We start from the raw sequence: 16,983 nt of genomic DNA on the forward strand, positions 1-16,983 counted from the left end.
AGAATCCATGTTAGTCTCTTAATTTCCCTGCAAGGAGGGGCAAATGCGAAAAGGGGATTTTTCAACTTCCTCTTTGTGGCAGCAGTTTGGAGGGCAAGGCAGAGGAACAGAAACTGCCAAAGTAGGGAAAAATAAAACATATATAGAAAGTGGAAATGACCTACTCTGCAGCCAATCAGAACCCGATCCTGCTATACAGGGAGAGAGAGAGCACCCTGTAACTGAGAAATTGACGTCTTATCCCCATCAGAGAAATATCCTTCTCCATCCCTGTAGTGACTGGAGACTTAAGAGCATTGGGTAAGTGATTCCCTTCCAGTCTGTACCTTATTCTCCTGGGATGTAACCTGCATTGCCATTAACACAGCCCTGCACCAATCAGGAGTATTCAAGTGGGTTTAAATACATTTCAGCCTATAATAAGCCAGGCCTTTTTAAATTACTAGAGTGGTGCCTGGCTATCAATCTGTCTATCCCCCAAGGGTCGGTCCTGGGGCCGGTTTTGTTCAATATCTTCATTAATGATCTGGAAGATGGCATGGATGCACCCTCAGCAAGTTCGCAGATGACACTAAACTGGGAGGAGTGGTAGATACGCTGGAGGGTAGGGATAGGATACAGAGGGACCTAGACAAATTGGAGGATTGGGCCAAAAGAAATCTGATGAGGTTCAACAAGGACAAGTGCAGAGTCCTGCACTTAGGATGGAAGAATCCCATGCACTGCTACAGACTAGGGAACGAGTGGTTAGGCAGCAGTTCTGCAGAAAAGACCACACAACTGATATGCAGTGGCATACTTTGACAGTATCATTGTGTACAGCAAGACTTGGGATGAAATAATTAAATTTACACTTTTTAAAATCCTATGACCGTGAAACTGACCAAAATGGACCATGAATTTCATAGGGCCCTATTAATGACAATTACATCACATCATCCAATTTATTGCATTTTGTAGGTGGAATTCCTCATCTGACTTCCCTTCAGCCCCTGCTTGCATAAATCCCTGGACGGAGAATTTGCTGCATCAGAGACCCCAGCTCCCATTCACGCTCTTCCTATCACCATGAAGGCTCCCCTCTTTCTCTGCATCCTCTCTGCTCTCATGGGTCTGGGTGAGTCAGGGCTGTTTCTCTGCAGGGACTTGCATTCTAGGTTGTACAAAGTAGCAAGAGTCCAACTTGGTCCTTTACATAAATTTGTTTATAAATGTCACCAAAAAGCTAGTATCAGAAAAATGGGCCAACTGGAGATGTCAAAGAGAAAAGACTTGTGAAGTCGTGAGTTGGCATGACAACAACACGTTGAAATATTATGGAAATAAGAGGAAATATTGATACTTGAAGTCCTCAAATACATGTTGTGATTGGTTCCTTTTTACAAATCTCTGGAAAATTGGTGTTTTATCCCTCACAAAAAATGTTGTGGGAAAAATCCACTTTTGAAAATCCCCTGTTCGGAAATGACAAGGAGTCTGGTGGCACCTTAAAGACTAACAGATTTATTTGGGCATAAGCTTTCGTGAGTAAAAACCTCACTTCTTCGGATGTTCGGAAATGCTGATTTTCCTGCAGGAAATTTTAAAAATGGGGAAACAGAGAAACGTCAGCACCGGAAAGCAGGTTGCACCAGATGCTTTCCCTAAGAACCCAGGGGACAGTGAGGGGGCAAGAAAGGGACAAATCTACATGAATAATTGTCTCTCTCCTTTTCTAGGTGCCTGTCTGCAGTGTGAGGTTTGCTCTGAGTTCGGCAGGAACTGTAAGGGCAGCATGGAGACCTGCAGCGCTGGAGAAGATTTCTGTGGCATCCTTGTGCTTGAAACCCGGATAGGTAGATGAGCCAGCTCCCAGATCTCAGATGATCAGAGCACACTAGATTCTATTCCCAGTTCTGGGTGAAGAATGGGGTCTAGTGGGTTGGAGCAGGGATAGTTTCAGGGGTGGGCCACCTGAGGAATCGCCAAGGGTGCTATGGTCAGGGGGGTGCAGTGCAGCAGCGCAGAGGTGGGTGTTGCTGGCTGGTAGGGGAGGGCCACAAACTCACAGAGGTGACCCTCAAGGATGTGAGGGAGATTCCCAAACCCGACCCATTCTTTTTAGATGACAAATCTGAGAAACTGTCCCAGATTGAGGTATCATAAGAGGAGGTTTTGCAACAAATTGATAAACTAAACAGTAATAAGTCACCAGGACTAGATGGGATTCACCCAAGAGTTCTGAAGGAACTCAGATGTGAAATTGCAACAAAAATGATTAGGGGGCTGGGGCACATGACTTACGAGGAGAGGCTGAGGGGCTGGAGCACTCATGGGGAAAAAAAATGGGGGGTGCTGAACACCCACTGGCAGCCACCCTATCAGCTCTCCCCTCCTCCGCAGCACCTCCCACCCATTGGCTACCCCGTGGATCAGTGTCGGCACCTATTGGGGGGAACGTGGAGCAACACTAGGTGCTCCGTGCATTCAGGTCACTTTCCCCACCTGGGCTGTGCTGTGAGGCAAGTGTCAGGAGCTGCGGCTCTCCTGCCCTCCCCTTATGCAGCCAATGGGGGGAAGTGACCTGGGTGCAGGGAGCCCTGATACTGCTTGTCGCTTCCCCCCCATGACTCACTAGGGGTGTGTGGAGGAGCAGCGTTGGAGGGGGGGAGCGAGCAGCAGTGTCAGCTGCTCCCTGCATCCAGGTCAGTTTCCCCATGTGGGCACAGAAGGAGAGTGCAAGGGCTAAGCGTGCAGGATGTGGGTGCATGGGTTAGGGACAAAGGGGGAATAGTACAGGGTTTAGGGGCACAGGAGGGGGATGCAGGGTTTAGGGGCACAGGAGGGGGATGCAGGGGGTGGGGTGAAGGGGGTACAGTGCAGCATAAAGTAAGGGTGGCAAGACACCATATACAATGGCACCCTTACTTCGCTGCTGCTGGTGGCGGCCTTCAGAGCTAGGCACCCCGCTAGCAGCTGCCACTCTCCAGCCACCCAGCTAGTGCTTAATTTGTGCTGAGATTTGCTGGGGCTGAGCTCCTCTTTCAATATAAATTAAGCACTGGGGGGGGCGGGCAGGGGGAGGCAGCAGGGCCCTGGTGGAGTGGGAAGCTTTGGGGACAAGAGGTGATGGGGGTGGGGAGCCCATGGTGGCCAGGGGCAACTGGGGTGGGGGGTGACCGTGCTACGGTGACCAGATGACAAGAACAAAATATTGGGACACATGGGGGGGCAGCCACAGGCTCACCCCCCCACCCCACTGGAGCCATGGGGAAAGGGGGTTACAAAGCCTGAGAAAGCCACAGGTCGGGGGCGCATGGCCCCTACCCCTGCCGCAGCCCCATCAGGAGTGCAGGGCCCCAGCTCTGGGGGCAGCCCCGCCACGGGTTGGGGGTGCAGGGCCCCTGCTCCCACCGCAGCGGGTCGGGGGTACATGGTCCCCGCTCCCACCACAGCCCCGTTGCGAGTCGGGGGCGCAGGGCCCCGGCTCCGGGCGCAGCACCACCGCGGGTTGGAGGTGCACAGCTCTCGCTGCAGCCCTGCCGTAGGTCAGAGGCTCATGGTCCCCGCTCCAGCCCTGCTGCAAGCCGTGGGTTGGGGGCGCATGGCCCCGGCCCCCGCCACAAGCACACGGCCCCAGCTCCCGCCTGCAGCCCCGCCGCAAGCCACGGGCGCAGGGCCCCAGCCGCAGCCCCACCACTTACCTGGGGGATGGTTCCCATCCACTGGGAAGCACCTGGCAGGTTCCTCTAGCTCTTAAGGTTAGCGGTGGGCAGCGGGGTCTCCACTCAATGTGCTGCGCGCCTGTCACAAGCAGTGGCTCCAGCTGCCATTGGCTGGAAATGGTGGGGGTGGGACTTCCTTGGGGGCGTGAGTTACACGCAGTGCTCCAGGGTCGGAGGCAGCCGGGGGGGGTCTGCGCCCTGTCCACGCCCGCAGCTCCCATTGGCCGCAAAGGAGCCAGCGCTTGTGGTAGGTGCGTCATGCAGAGACCCCCCACACTGGCCACCCCTGTGCCTAGGGGCCACAGGGTCCTGCTGCCCGCTGTTTCCTGGGAGTCGCCCCAAATAAGCACCACTGGGACACCAGTGTAGTCCTCCAGCCCCAAGCCAAAATATCGGGACAAATGGCGATTTTCTCCGGATGTCTGGTCACCCTACACCGTGCCCATTGGGGTCAGAGGTGCCAAAATACAAGTTCACCCAGGGCGCCATTTTCCCAAAGGCCAACCCTGGGTTGGAGCAGGGTGTGGACTAGGACTCAGGCCTCCAGGGTTCTATTACTGACTCTGTGACCTCAGGCAAGTCTCCATGCTTCAGTTCCCACATGGGTAGACTAAAGATAAAGACACAGCCGTCTTTTTGAGGAGCATGGGGATAGGGCGGCAGAGTTGGTGAGTAAACATCGGTCTTCTCCTTCTGTACAGCGGGATTTGATATACAGAAGGTAACCAAGTCCTGCATGGCGTCCAGTGAGTGCAGAGCCAGCCCTGTTGCTGTGAGGTTTGGGGAGCAAATGGCAGTAAGGAAGAGCATCACCTGTTGTGTGGGGGATGCCTGCAATACAGCTTCCGTTACAAGTACGTATCCCTCTCGCTATCTCCCCACACTGCTAACACTCCCACACCAATTCTTCCTCTTCATTACCTCCCCCTCTTCCCCTTCTGCCCACCTGCACCCCTCTTTTCTGGAATGAGCCCCTGAGAACAGTCTCCTGCCCCACAGGGGGTGCTGCAGTGAGTTATACTGAGCCCTGAGAACAGTCCTGCTGCCTGCTGGGGGTGCTCCACTGAATAGCACTGGGTCCCTGGGGGAAGAGGTGGAATTAAGTGAATGTGGCTCTAGACTGCCACAAACTGCAGCTGATTCCACATGGGGCATGGTTCAATTGGTCTGTGCTGCAAACTCATGCCACTAACCTTGCTACGTCCAGTGTCTCCTGAGCTCCTGTATGGGGGATGTGGGGCTGAGCTGTTCAACCCTAACCTGCTCTCTCTGTCCTGAAGCCTATTCTGGAATGCCCCCCAAGTTGACTGCATTTGCTCTGCCTCTTCACAGTGCCCCCAGCAAACACAACCCCAAATGGTCGGCGTTGCCCTACCTGCTATTCTCTGTTTAACTTTCCATGCGGCAAAGAGACCTTAGCTTGCACTGGATCTGAGACCCATTGCATCGCACTAGCTGGAGGCATAACAATGGGTAACTTGAATTTATTTATTCTGGTATGCTATTTGCTTTCTTATTATTTCCTCTCAGACGACACCTATGGTCTGGTAGATAAGGGATTGGGCTTGGACTCCAGACACCTGGGTTCTAATATCGGACAGCAAGTGGCCTATTGTGTGACCTCAGGCAAGCCTCTGTTTCTGTTTTCCCTTGGACTAGATCTCTTCTATTGGGGGCCCTGTTACGCTAGGCGCTGCACAGACCCCAGCTGAGATTGGGAGGGTCCCCCGTTGTGCCAGGCACTGCACAGACACAGCCATTCACCGTTGCACAGATTTTACCCTCTAAATAGTCAAAGGAAGGATTATTATCTCCATTGTACAGATGAGGAAACTGAGGCCCGGAGAGATTAAGGCTGGGATCTTCAAAGGAGTTTGGGGAGTTAGGGACCCAGATCCCATTAAAATTCAACCGCCGCCTATGTTACACTCCTTTGAAAAATCTGCGCCTAAGTGATGTGCCCAAGGCCAACCAGGGAGTCTGTGGCAGAGACAAGAATTGAATCCAGATATTATGAGTCCCAGCCTGGTCCCTTCATTAACACAAGGCCTCTCTTCTTAGAGATCCCACTCCCTGTCACCAACCGTCAATTGTTTTGTTGCTCAATGAAGAGTGGGACTAATACAAAGCCCACTGAGGTGAATGGGTGTCGTCAGTGGGTTTTAGATCTGGGGTCCCAGTGATTTGTCCAAGGACACACAGTGAGCCTGCATCAGAGCCGCGGAAGGGGAGGCTGTTGGGGCCTAGATGAGAAGGGGAAACAGAGCAGACGAAGAAGTGAAGGCCATGGAGGGCTTACATGCAGCTCTGGGGAATGGAGCAAAGGGGAGGCCTAGATGGAAGTGCAGAGAGCAGAGCAGAGGATGAAGCTGAGGCTGGAGTGTTTAAGATGGGCAGGAGGTGTGGATTTGTGGGTAATGGCGACAGAAGGAGACAAAGCTGCTGCTCTCCAGCTGCTCAGCTCTAAGGCAGCGCCGCCACCAGCAGCAGCACAGAAGTGAAGGTAGCAGAACCGCAACCCCCCTCTAAAATAACTTTGCAAACCTCCCCTCTTTTTTGTCAGGAGCCCTACAGTTAAACACCATGACATTTCAGTTTTAAATAACTGGGGAGTAGGGATAGCTCAGTGTTTTGAGCATTGGCCTGCTAAACCTAGGGTTGTGAGTTCAATCCTTGAAGAGGCCATTTAGGGATATGAGGCAAAAAAAAAAATCTGTCTCAGGATTGGTCCTGCTTTGAGCAGGGGGTTGGACTAGATACCTCCTGAGGTCCCTTCCAACCCTGATACTCTATTCTATGAAAGCTCCCTTGACGCTGACTGGCTGCTTCTTTTTCCAGGGGCAGGTTCACCTCCTGTACAGACCACCATGAAGGGTTGCGCCACTGAATCCGCCTGCCACCTTTTAAAAGGAAATTCAGGGCCCTTCGGAGACAACATGAAGATAACCACAGCCACATGCAGCCCAGCCACTGGCAAATCTGAACCGACTAAGGGACCAGCCCCGGGTGCAAGTGGCACAGCTAAGCAGCCAGCCCCTAGTGTAACCAGCCCGACTAAGGGACCTGCCCCCAGTGCAAGTGGCACAGCTAAGGGACCAGCCCCTTTTGCGGCTGGCACCGCTCCAGGACCATCTGGGCTTCTCCTCCTCCCAGTCCTCACAGGGTTATTCCTGGTGAAGCTCCTCTCCTGATCCCCACACTGTGCACCGGCGACACTGCACTGAGTAACACCTGTTCAGCTTGCATTTGCCCTTCTCAGCTGCTGCCTTTCCATTCCAGAGGCTCTCCCTTTCTGGACAGATTTGTTTCCCCTTTACTTTGTTGCACTGAATAAAACAAACTGGAGATCAAAAATCTCTGGCACTCGCTGAATTATTTTGACAGGAAAAATTTGTCAAAAAGCAGATTAGATTTATGGAGTCATGAAATTAGACAGCACAGTTAGGGAGCACCACTGAGTGTGCCTGCATCCAGCAACCTTAATGAAAGATCCTGCACCCTACAGTAGGTAGCTGTAAATTTACAATGTACTTTGGAAATTATTGTTCAAAATCTGGAAGAGAATTTTTGTGGCAGAGCTGGGAACAGAACCCTGGACTCCAAGGCTCCACCCCAGCACTCACATTGGAGTTACTTGTATTTACCCTTAGGCATCACACTTAGGCAGCTTCCTGAAGGGGACCTAAGGTGGCAGGTCTATTAGCTCATGGTAGAAAATTTGAATCAGCGCTTTTCTGCTTTCAAAAAATGTTCAAAATGGACATGTTTTGGTGTTCTCCTCCCACGCTTCCCTGTTTCCATTTTGCTGCTGAAAAAAGAAGAAAGGAGGAAACACACCCTGGAATTTGGGGGTTTCATCCCCCAAACATGGAAAGTTTAAAAAAAAACCCCACAAAATTTTAAGTTTTTTTAAAGAAAGCCAAATTTCAACATAAAAAGTGTTGAAAAAAATTCAACCAGCTCTAATCACGGTGTTTGTTACACAGGAGCTGATTGTTCCTGGCATAGGCACTGACGTTTATTTTTCCCGGGGGGTGCTCCACCCCTGCTCCACCCCAAGGCCCCATCACCACTCTGCCCCTTCCCCTGAGGCCCTACCCATGCCCCGCCTCTTCCCTCTTCCTCTGGCTTTTGTATTTCATTGTAAATGATGCTAGAATAGAAAAGTCCAAATGAAAAAGTCAAAATGAAGCATTTTGATCTTGTTGAAATATTGTGATAATTTTGCTGTTAAATATTTTAGTGAATCTAATATGATACCTCAAAAGTTTTGATTTTGTTAATTCAGCATTTTCTGGGGGGTGGTGACAGGGAAGGGGGCTCGTGTGTTGGAAATATTTTGACTAGCTCTAATGTTTACTACTTTACTAGCCCAAGCTACGAACCCCGGCTACAGTGTAATTGCTGCCAGCAATAGACAGAAAGTGGAGATGAACTACAGGAAGGGCAGATTGAGGGAGGGTGTGACGTTCTGTACCTCATAGTAGCACCCCGGCACCCCCACATTCACCATGATGATATGATTATGATAGGTTTTGTACAAAGTATACCTTGGTGCAGACCGTGCGTTCAGGGAATTGCTGGTGAAGGTGGACTGCTGGCAGCCTGTTAACTTCATTTCCAGCACATAAGAAAAGGCAGCTGCAAATACTGCTACTCTGCACTCGTACTGCGCTGCCCAGGCAAGCTAGAGAAATATGGAACTGATGTTCACCTTTCCTGCTGCTGTGACCGTTCCTCACCCTGTCTCCCCTCTGTTTCCCCAGCATCCCCCTGTGGCCTCCTGCTGATCAATTGGTCTTGGCTGCTGATGGCTGGCAGCTAGGGTCTGAGGTGGCAGCTTTGCACAGGCCTCTAAAGACCAAAGAAAGTCCAATTCACTGCCCCAAATGGGGCATGTGAGCCTCTAACGAGACTGCACTCTGAACAGCCATGCAACCTACTCGGGGGCACAAAGCCACCCAGCACAACCAAGAAATATGCTGATTCAGTGCATCTCCCCAGGGATCCTTCTCAGTTTACTATCCCCTTCTGTTCCAGCTGCTCCTTCCAGCACTATGAAGAACAATCCTAACTCCCCCCCCCCCATTTTTAATCCCCTTGTAATGGGGTGTCCACCCCACACAAGCCCTGAGGAAGTTAATGGAGGCCAGAAGGGGAGGGAAACCAGGGCTTAATAAGGCCTAATGGCAGATGAAGCCTGGCTGGGCTAGCATGATAAAGACAGGACATGAGAGCAGGAAGAGAGAAGGAGGAGGTCTGCTGTCCCTCCCTAGAGGGAAAGGGAGTTGACTAGGGACAGGGAGGGGATCCAGGGAAGAGTAAGCCGTGGGGTTCTGTCCTGGACTAAGGAGCCTTGCAAAAGTCCTAGAGAAGGAAGTAGCCTCGGGGAGCAGAGGAAGCTCCAGGGGTAAACCCAGAGCCAAGCAAGGAGATAGAGAGGTAGGATAGGAAGGAGCACAGGGAAAGCACAACAGCGTCTGAGACCAAGTACACTTAGGTTGCTAGTCATAGAGTCCCTGTCCTGGAACCCAAAGTAGTGGAGCAGACCTAGGGCCCCCTACCAGCCAATGGGAAAGTGGCGTAGGACCTACAGATGTGGAACAGAAGGCTGTCTGAGGTAGCATTTGGACAGTTTGCCCGGTGGGACTTTGTTACCCTGGAAGGAGGGGACTACATAGTGATCTGGCTGGAGGGTTGAGGCATGAAGAGGGAGCACCCTGAGTTAGACGGGGGGCCACAGCGCGAACGGCCAATGGAAAGGGGTGCCAGGTGGGGTGAGAACTAATTCCCAGACCCAGCTACAAGGAGGTACATCTGCAGTGAGTGGACCCCTTCACACCTGCTAACCAGATTCAATGCCCATCCAGCCCTGGACACAGGCATATGCCTTGTTTGGTGACAGGGGAACTGTCACATAAGTGGTTCATGGTGTTTTGACTCTGTCCGTTTCCTGGGTGAAAGAGAAACACAAGGGAAGGAGAGCTCATCTGCCCAGGGACATTTACCAGTAGAGCTCTACTGGTATGATTGTACCTTAGGGCTATGCTGCTGTAACTGCCCTCATGGATACACTCTTTCAGGATCTAGGGCATGTCTACAGGTGGAGCTGGAGGTGTAAATTCCAGCTCGAGGAGACATGCCTGCGCTAGCTCGGATCGAACTAGCATACTAAAAGCAGTGTCGCTGTGACAGTGCAAGTAGTGGGAGGGACTAAGCGCCTGGAGTACATGCCTAGCGTCTTGGATGGATACATACTCAGGGCGGTTAGCCCCTGCTGCTGCTTTCGCTTTATTTTTAGCCTAGCTTGATAAGCTCTAGCACAGGTATGTCTCCTTGAGCTGGCAATCACCACTCCAGCTCAAAGTGTAGAGGTAACTTTTTCGTGATTTAGGAATTCCACACGGGAGTTACACTGGCGCAGCTTTAGGGATGTAATCACATCTGTGTAGTTTTTTCTGGTACATTTCGTGATATTAACAAGTCCCACAAAGGATTCAGTGTTTATTAGCAGCCAGAATCCAAAGGACGGAAAAAAATATAAACAGGAATAGCAGCGCTTCTGCTCCTGACTCATCATTATTCTCTTTACAGATCATCTTGCCCCGTCCTCATCCAATGCTTTCTATTTCTGTCTGTCTGTTTGAATGTTGCTTAACAGGGGATGTACCATCAGACCACACCACCCAACCCTGTTGGGGAAGGTTGCTGAGAAACAGACTAACTGAAAGACAGGGCTAGGTGAATGAAAGTCATACAGGGTAGAGTGAGAGACTTGTGGATAAGCCAATGATAGTGGGACTGGATACAAAAGAGGGGTGCTGTTTGAGCTGCGGACCAAACGTCACTGGTTACCAATGGCCAAAAAGGGAAGTGCTGAGAATCAATGACCATTTTTGATAATGAGGGCCCCACTGAGGGAGGCAGTGTGGTCTAGCGATAACAAGATGCCATGAAAGAGCCAAGAAATGCTAGATTAGGACTGTACAAAATGTTTGCAATGACCCTTATAACTCTCAAGACTTGAGGTTTTTGCAGTTAATTGTGAATTCTCCAAAACAGGCCAATTTTATTTTTTTTAAAAACCATGTGAAATGTCTGTTTTTCCAACTCATCAACAGGACTAATTTCAAAAGAAACAAATCTCATTTTGGAGCAAAAAACAAAAACAAAACAAAACTCAAAGCGTTCCAAATTCAGTTTGGACAGAGATCTGTTTTTACACTGAAATGTACGGGATTTCTGTGTCAAACCAGCTATTGTGCAAACATTTGTGAAATTTCTGGCCCTGGAACAAAACTGGGGGGGAAAAAATGGGGGGGGAGTAGGGAGGAGGGGAACATTTCTCAAAATTGTTGTCATTTTTGCACATTATTGGCAATAAGACACTAGCAGGGAATAGCTATCGTGAAAAACACTGATATGCTATCAAAGAGAGAAGCTCTTATCAGCGTTTTCCCGAAACAGACTTTCCCCAAATAGGAACAGACTGTGACCTCTGGTGCCTATAGACTTTCTCTAAAATCCTGTTCACCAGGTAAGTCATCAAGCAAGACTGGGGGTGGTAGACGTGAATTGAAGTTTGTTGGGTAAAAGGCCTCAAGCAGAAGGATTTGTTCCCTGTAGTTGACACAGTAGATACTATTATTATGATTATTATTGATTAATCAGGAGGAGGTGGATGAGGTATTTTTAGAACAAATAACAGAAGTATCCAAAGCACAGGACCTGGTGGTAATAGGGGACTTTAACTACTAATCTATCTGTTGGAAAAACAACACATCAGGACACAAGTTTTGTTGGGGACAACTTTTAGTTTCAGAAGATGGAGGAAGTAACATGCGGGATGTCTATGTTAGATTTGATTCTGACTACTAGGAAGGAACTGGTTGAGAATCTGATGGTGGAAGGTAATGGGTGAAAGTGACCACAAAATTGTAGATTTCATCGTGATTCTAAGGAAAGGAAGAAGAAGTGAAAGCAGCAGAATAAAGACAACGGACCTCAGCAAAGCAGACTTTAACAAACTCTGAGCATTGGTTTCAGAAGCTGTATAGGAAGTTTTCATTGTGTGCAACCCACCAAACAGGTCACTCCCAATCACCCTTACAGAGTGAAGCCAATTAGAGCACAGGGGGAAGAAAGTTATAAATAAAAGACAGCCTTGTCGACTCTGGCTGATCAACTCATGACCAGGAGATGTGTCTGCCGTGAGGACTGGTTCCCAATACTGGTATTACTTTGGCTATAGGTGAGTGCTATTCCAGCTTTACTTTACTATGATAGCCCTCCATTAGGATGGCTGGTCTACCACGGTGTGTCTTTCAGACCTTTAGAGCAGTGGTTTTCAACCAGGGGTCTGAGGCCCCCTGGGGGGCTGCAAGCAGGTTTCAGAGGGGCTGCCAAGCAGGGCCAGCATTAGACTTACTAGGGCCCAGGAGAGAAAGCTGAAGCCCTGCCGCATGGTGTTGAAGCCCAGGGTCTTGAGCCCCATCACCCGAGGCTGAAGCCAAAGCCTGAGCAATGTTGCTTTGTGGGGGCTCCTGTGGCATGAGGCTCCAAGCAATTGCCCGGCTTGCTACCCCCTAACGCCGGCCCTGGCTTTTATATGCAGAAAACGAGTTATTGCAACACAGGTGGGCGGTGGAGTTTTTATAGCATGTTAGGAGGGCCTCAGAGAGAAAAAGGTTGAGAACCCTGGATCTAGAGGGAGAACTCTGAGGGGAACACTTGTTACCCCTAGAGATTGTACAGCTAAATGTCAATTCCACCAGCTATTACCTAACTGCTTTACTTGGGAATTCTGTCTCAGTTAAAGAGAATGGGGCAGCACTTAGTGAGGTGGGGGGTTGTACATACTTGCCTGACATAGCTGGGTTTATGGGGGAAAGATATTGCCCTATGAAGTGAGAGCCTTATAGAATCCAAGGAATGGATATTTTAGATGCTGCTCCCAATGCCTAGACCATTTTGGATACAGGCTATAGATTTCTGTTTCACCTGCAACTGAGAGGACCAGTCAGCTATTAACCCGAATGCAGGAATGCTGCTAGCTGGGCAGATTACTCCAGACAGTTCGTTTGCTGACAGGGTTTTCAGACGTTTGAAAAGACTCATGCTGCCATTCTCCTCCAACTCTGAAGTGTTCAGGTGACACACGCTTGCATGTTATGACTACAGACTGAGAAATCACCATCAGAGGGGAAGGTGTTTTGATGTATGTACTAAAGTATAGGAAATGTTATATTGAAACCTTATATCTGAATGTATATGAGAGGAACAAAGTGGGAAGGAAGTCTGTATTAGGTACACGAATTGTCTGTAGCGTAGGTATAGCTGTGTTAGTCCCAGGATACTAGAGACCTCAGACCCGAGGAAGAGCTCTGTGTGGCTTGAAAGCTTGTCACATCTGTCCAGTAAAAGATATTACTTCACCCATCTTGTCTTTGTAAGGAACACCAGTACATTTACTGCCTAACAGTTTTTGTTGAAGTTATTCATAGTATTCCAAATACTATTTTTATTTTTGTTTTACTGAGGGCTTGTCTTCATATACAGCGCTACAGTACGGTAGCACTTTAGTGAAGACGCTACTACACCCGAGAGGCAGTTCGCACAGGTGCCAACTTTCAGCTTTCCCCGGGGTGCTCCACCCCCATTCCACCCAGTGCCTCCCATCCCTTCCCCAAGACCCCACCCCGCCTCTTCTCGCCTCCATTCCGCCCCTCCCCTGAGCACGCCCTGCCCTTGCTCTGCCTCTTCCCCCCCCCCCCCAGCACCTTCCACCCACCGCCGAACAACTGATCAGCGGCGGGCAGGAGGTGCTGGGGGGAAGGAGGAGGAGCGGGACCTGCTGAACAGCTGATCAGTGGGTGGCTGTTGGTGGGTGCTAAGCACCCACCATTTTTTTCCCCTGGGTGCTCCAGCCCCAGAGCACCCATGGAGTCAGCTACTGCCCATAGGCACTATGTCGACAGCAGAAGCTCTCCCACTGACAAAGCGCTGTCCACACAGGGGGTTAGGTCAGTGTAAATACATCACCCGGGGTGTGGATTTTTCACATCCCTGAGCGACAGTTATACCGATATAGGTCTGTAGTCTAGACCTGACCTAAGAAACTGTGGTACTTTTTGCAGTTGACTGGGAGCTATTAACACCTATTTATCAGGGTTTTACATATAGCCCTAAAGTTGAACTCTGTGCAGATGAAAGGTTTCAGAGTAGCAGCCGTGTTAGTCTGTATCCGCAAAAAGAAGAACAGGAGGACTTGTGGCACCTTAGAGACTAACAAATTTATTAGAGCATAAGCTTTCGTGGACTACAGCCCACTTCTTCGGAGGCATATAGAATGGAACATATATTGAGGAGATATATATACACACATACAGAGAGCATAAACAGGTGGGAGTTGTCTTACCACCTCTGAGAGGCCAATTAATTAAGAGAAAAAAAAAACGTTTGAAGTGATAATCAAGCTAGCCCAGTACAGACAGACAGTTAGATAACAAGTGTGAGAATACTTACAAGGGGAGATAGATTCAATGTTTGTAATGGCTCAGCCATTCCCAGTCCTTATTCAAACCGGAGTTGATTGTGTCTAGTTTGCATATCAATCCCTACCAGCACTACAAAAAAAAGGATTCTGCGTGGACTCCTCCGGAGGGTCGAAACAACAGACTGGATTTCTACATAGAGTGCTTCCGTCGACGTGCAAAGGCTGAAATTGTGGAAAAGCAACATCACTTGCCACATAACCTCAGCCATGCAGAACACAACGCCATCTACAGCCTCAGAAACAACCCTGACATCATAATCAAAAAGGCTGACAAAGGAGGTGCTGTCGTCATCATGAATAAATTGGAATATGACCAGGAGGCTGCTAGACAGCTCTCTAACACCACATTCTACAGGCCATTATCCTCTGATCCCACTGAGGATTACCTAAAGAAACTACACCATCTGCTAAAAAAACTCCCTGACAAAGCACAGGAACAAATCTGTACAGACACATGCCTAGAACCCCGACCAGGGGTATTCTATTTGCTACCCAAGATCCATAAACCTGGATATCCTGGACGCCCCATCATCTCAGGCATTGGCACCCTAACATCAGGCTTGTCTGGTTATGTAGACTCTCTCCTCAGACCCTACGCTACCAGCACTCCCAGCTATCTTCGAGACACCACTGACTTCCTGAGGAAACTACAATCCATCGGTGATCTTCCAGAAAACACCATCCTGGCCACTATGGACGTAGAAGCCCTCTACACCAATATTCCACACAAAGATGGACTACAAGCTATCAGGAACAGTATCCCTGATAATGTCACAGCTAACCTGGTGGCTGAACTTTGTGATTTTGTCCTCACCCACAACTATTTCACATTTGGGGACAATATATACCTTCAAGTCAGCGGCACTGCTATGGGTACCCGCATGGCCCCACAATATGCCAACATTTTTATGGCTGACTTAGAACAACGCTTCCTTAGCTCTCGTCCCCTAACGCCCCTACTCTACTTGCGCTACATTGATGACATCTTCATCATCTGGACCCATGGAAAAGAAGCCCTTGAGGAATTTCACCATGATTTCAATAATTTCCATCCCACCATCAACCTCAGCCTAGATCAATCCACACAAGCGGTCCATTTCCTGGACACTACTGTGCTAATAAGCGATGGTCACATAAATACCACCCTATACCGGAAACCTACTGACCGCTACACTTACCTACATGCCTCCAGCTTCCATCCAGGACACACCACACGATCCATTGTCTACAGCCAAGCTCTAAGATATAACCGCATTTGCTCCAATCCCTTAGATAGAGACAAGCACCTACAAGATCTCTATCAAGCATTCTTAAAACTACAATACCCACCTGCTGAAGTGAAAAAACAGATTGACAGAGCCAGACGAGTACCCAGAAGTCACCTCCTACAAGACAGGCCCAACAAAGAAAATAACAGAACACCACTAGCTGTCACCTTCAGCCCCCAAGTAAAACCTCTCCAGCGCATCATCAGAGATCTACAACCTATCCTGAAAGATGATCCTTTACTCTCACAGATCTTGGGAGACAGACCTGTCCTCGCTTACAGACAACCCCCCAACCTAAAGCAAATACTCACCAGCAACCACACATCACTGAACAAAACCACTAACCCAGGAACCTATCCTTGTAACAAACCCCGATGTCAACTTTGTCCACATATCTATTCCAGTGACATCATCATAGGACCTAATCACATCAGCCATACCATCAGGGGCTCGTTCACCTGCACATCTACCAATGTGATATATGCCATCATGTGCCAGCAATGCCCCTCTGCCATGTACATTGGCCAAACCGGACAGTCTCTACGCAAAAGAATTAATGGACACAAATCTGACATCAGGAATCAAAATACTCAAAAACCAGTGGGAGAACACTTTAACCTGTCTGGTCATTCAGTGACAGACCTGCGGGTGGCTATATTACAACAGAAAAACTTCAAAAACAGACTCCAACGAGAAACTGCTGAGCTAGAATTGATATGCAAACTAGACACAATCAACTCCGGTTTGAATAAGGACTGGGAATGGCTGAGCCATTACAAACATTGAATCTATCTCCCCTTGTAAGTATTCTCACACTTGTTATCTAACTGTCTGTCTGTACTGGGCTAGCTTGATTATCACTTCAAAAGTTTTTTTTTTTTTTCTCTTAATTAATTGGCCTCTCAGAGGTGGTAAGACAACTCCCACCTGTTTATGCTCTCTGTATGTGTGTATATATATCTCCTCAATATATGTTCCATTCTATATGCATCTGAAGAAGTGGGCTGTAGTCCACGAAAGCTTATGCTCTAATAAATTTGTTAGTCTCTAAGGTGCCACAAGTCCTCCTGTTCTTCTTTCTGTGCAGATGGTTTCACAGAAGTCAGAACTCTGGCTGTGCTTCAGCAAAGGGCTATGCAGAGGTGCAGGAAGACGGGGAGTGTAATAATTATAGATAATATTGCCCCAGCACACCCATACCCCCTTACATATGCCAGGTGCATAGCACAGGTATATGGCCCTGAGATCAAGACAATGAGCATTCACTCTCTCTTCTCAAACAGGCACCCTATGAAATTAAAAGGCAAGAAAGGTATAGGTGGCAGATGAAAAAAACCTTGAGGTTCTTTACACAATCCGTCACTAACCTGTGCTCTCGCCACTGGAAATGCTAGTAGTTACCCTAACCCTATATTATACACAGGTCATGGGGGAGACCAGTGTTGCCCAAATTGGG

At 49.0% G+C, this 16,983-nt stretch overlaps 1 protein-coding gene across 1 annotated transcript; it reads left to right on the plus strand.

Annotated features, from left to right (window-relative positions):
• Positions 1-234: 234 nt before the first annotated feature.
• LOC135976316 (phospholipase A2 inhibitor and Ly6/PLAUR domain-containing protein-like) lies at positions 235-7,105 on the plus strand. Its single transcript, XM_065571419.1, has 6 exons — positions 235-300; positions 961-1,117; positions 1,719-1,835; positions 4,406-4,558; positions 5,037-5,177; positions 6,543-7,105. Exons 2-6 carry the CDS (start codon positions 1,069-1,071, stop codon positions 6,893-6,895), a joined length of 813 nt encoding a protein of 270 aa, XP_065427491.1. The 5' UTR covers positions 235-300; positions 961-1,068; the 3' UTR covers positions 6,896-7,105.
• The last annotated feature ends 9,878 nt before the right edge of the window (positions 7,106-16,983 follow it).

This window comes from Chrysemys picta, chromosome 17 (genome assembly GCF_011386835.1).
Source record: "Chrysemys picta bellii isolate R12L10 chromosome 17, ASM1138683v2, whole genome shotgun sequence".
NCBI classification, from domain to species: domain Eukaryota; kingdom Metazoa; phylum Chordata; order Testudines; family Emydidae; genus Chrysemys; species Chrysemys picta.

Excerpts from the sequence above, each read along its gene's own strand:
- LOC135976316 (XM_065571419.1), top strand. The coding sequence starts at position 1,069 with ATGAAGGCTCCCCTCTTTCTCTGCATCCTCTCTGCTCTCATGGGTCTG. Across the intron at positions 1,118-1,718 it reads CTCTGCTCTCATGGGTCTGG|GTGCCTGTCTGCAGTGTGAG; the intron begins GTGAGTCAGGGC and ends CTCCTTTTCTAG. Across the intron at positions 5,178-6,542 it reads AGCTGGAGGCATAACAATGG|GGGCAGGTTCACCTCCTGTA; the intron begins GTAACTTGAATT and ends TTCTTTTTCCAG.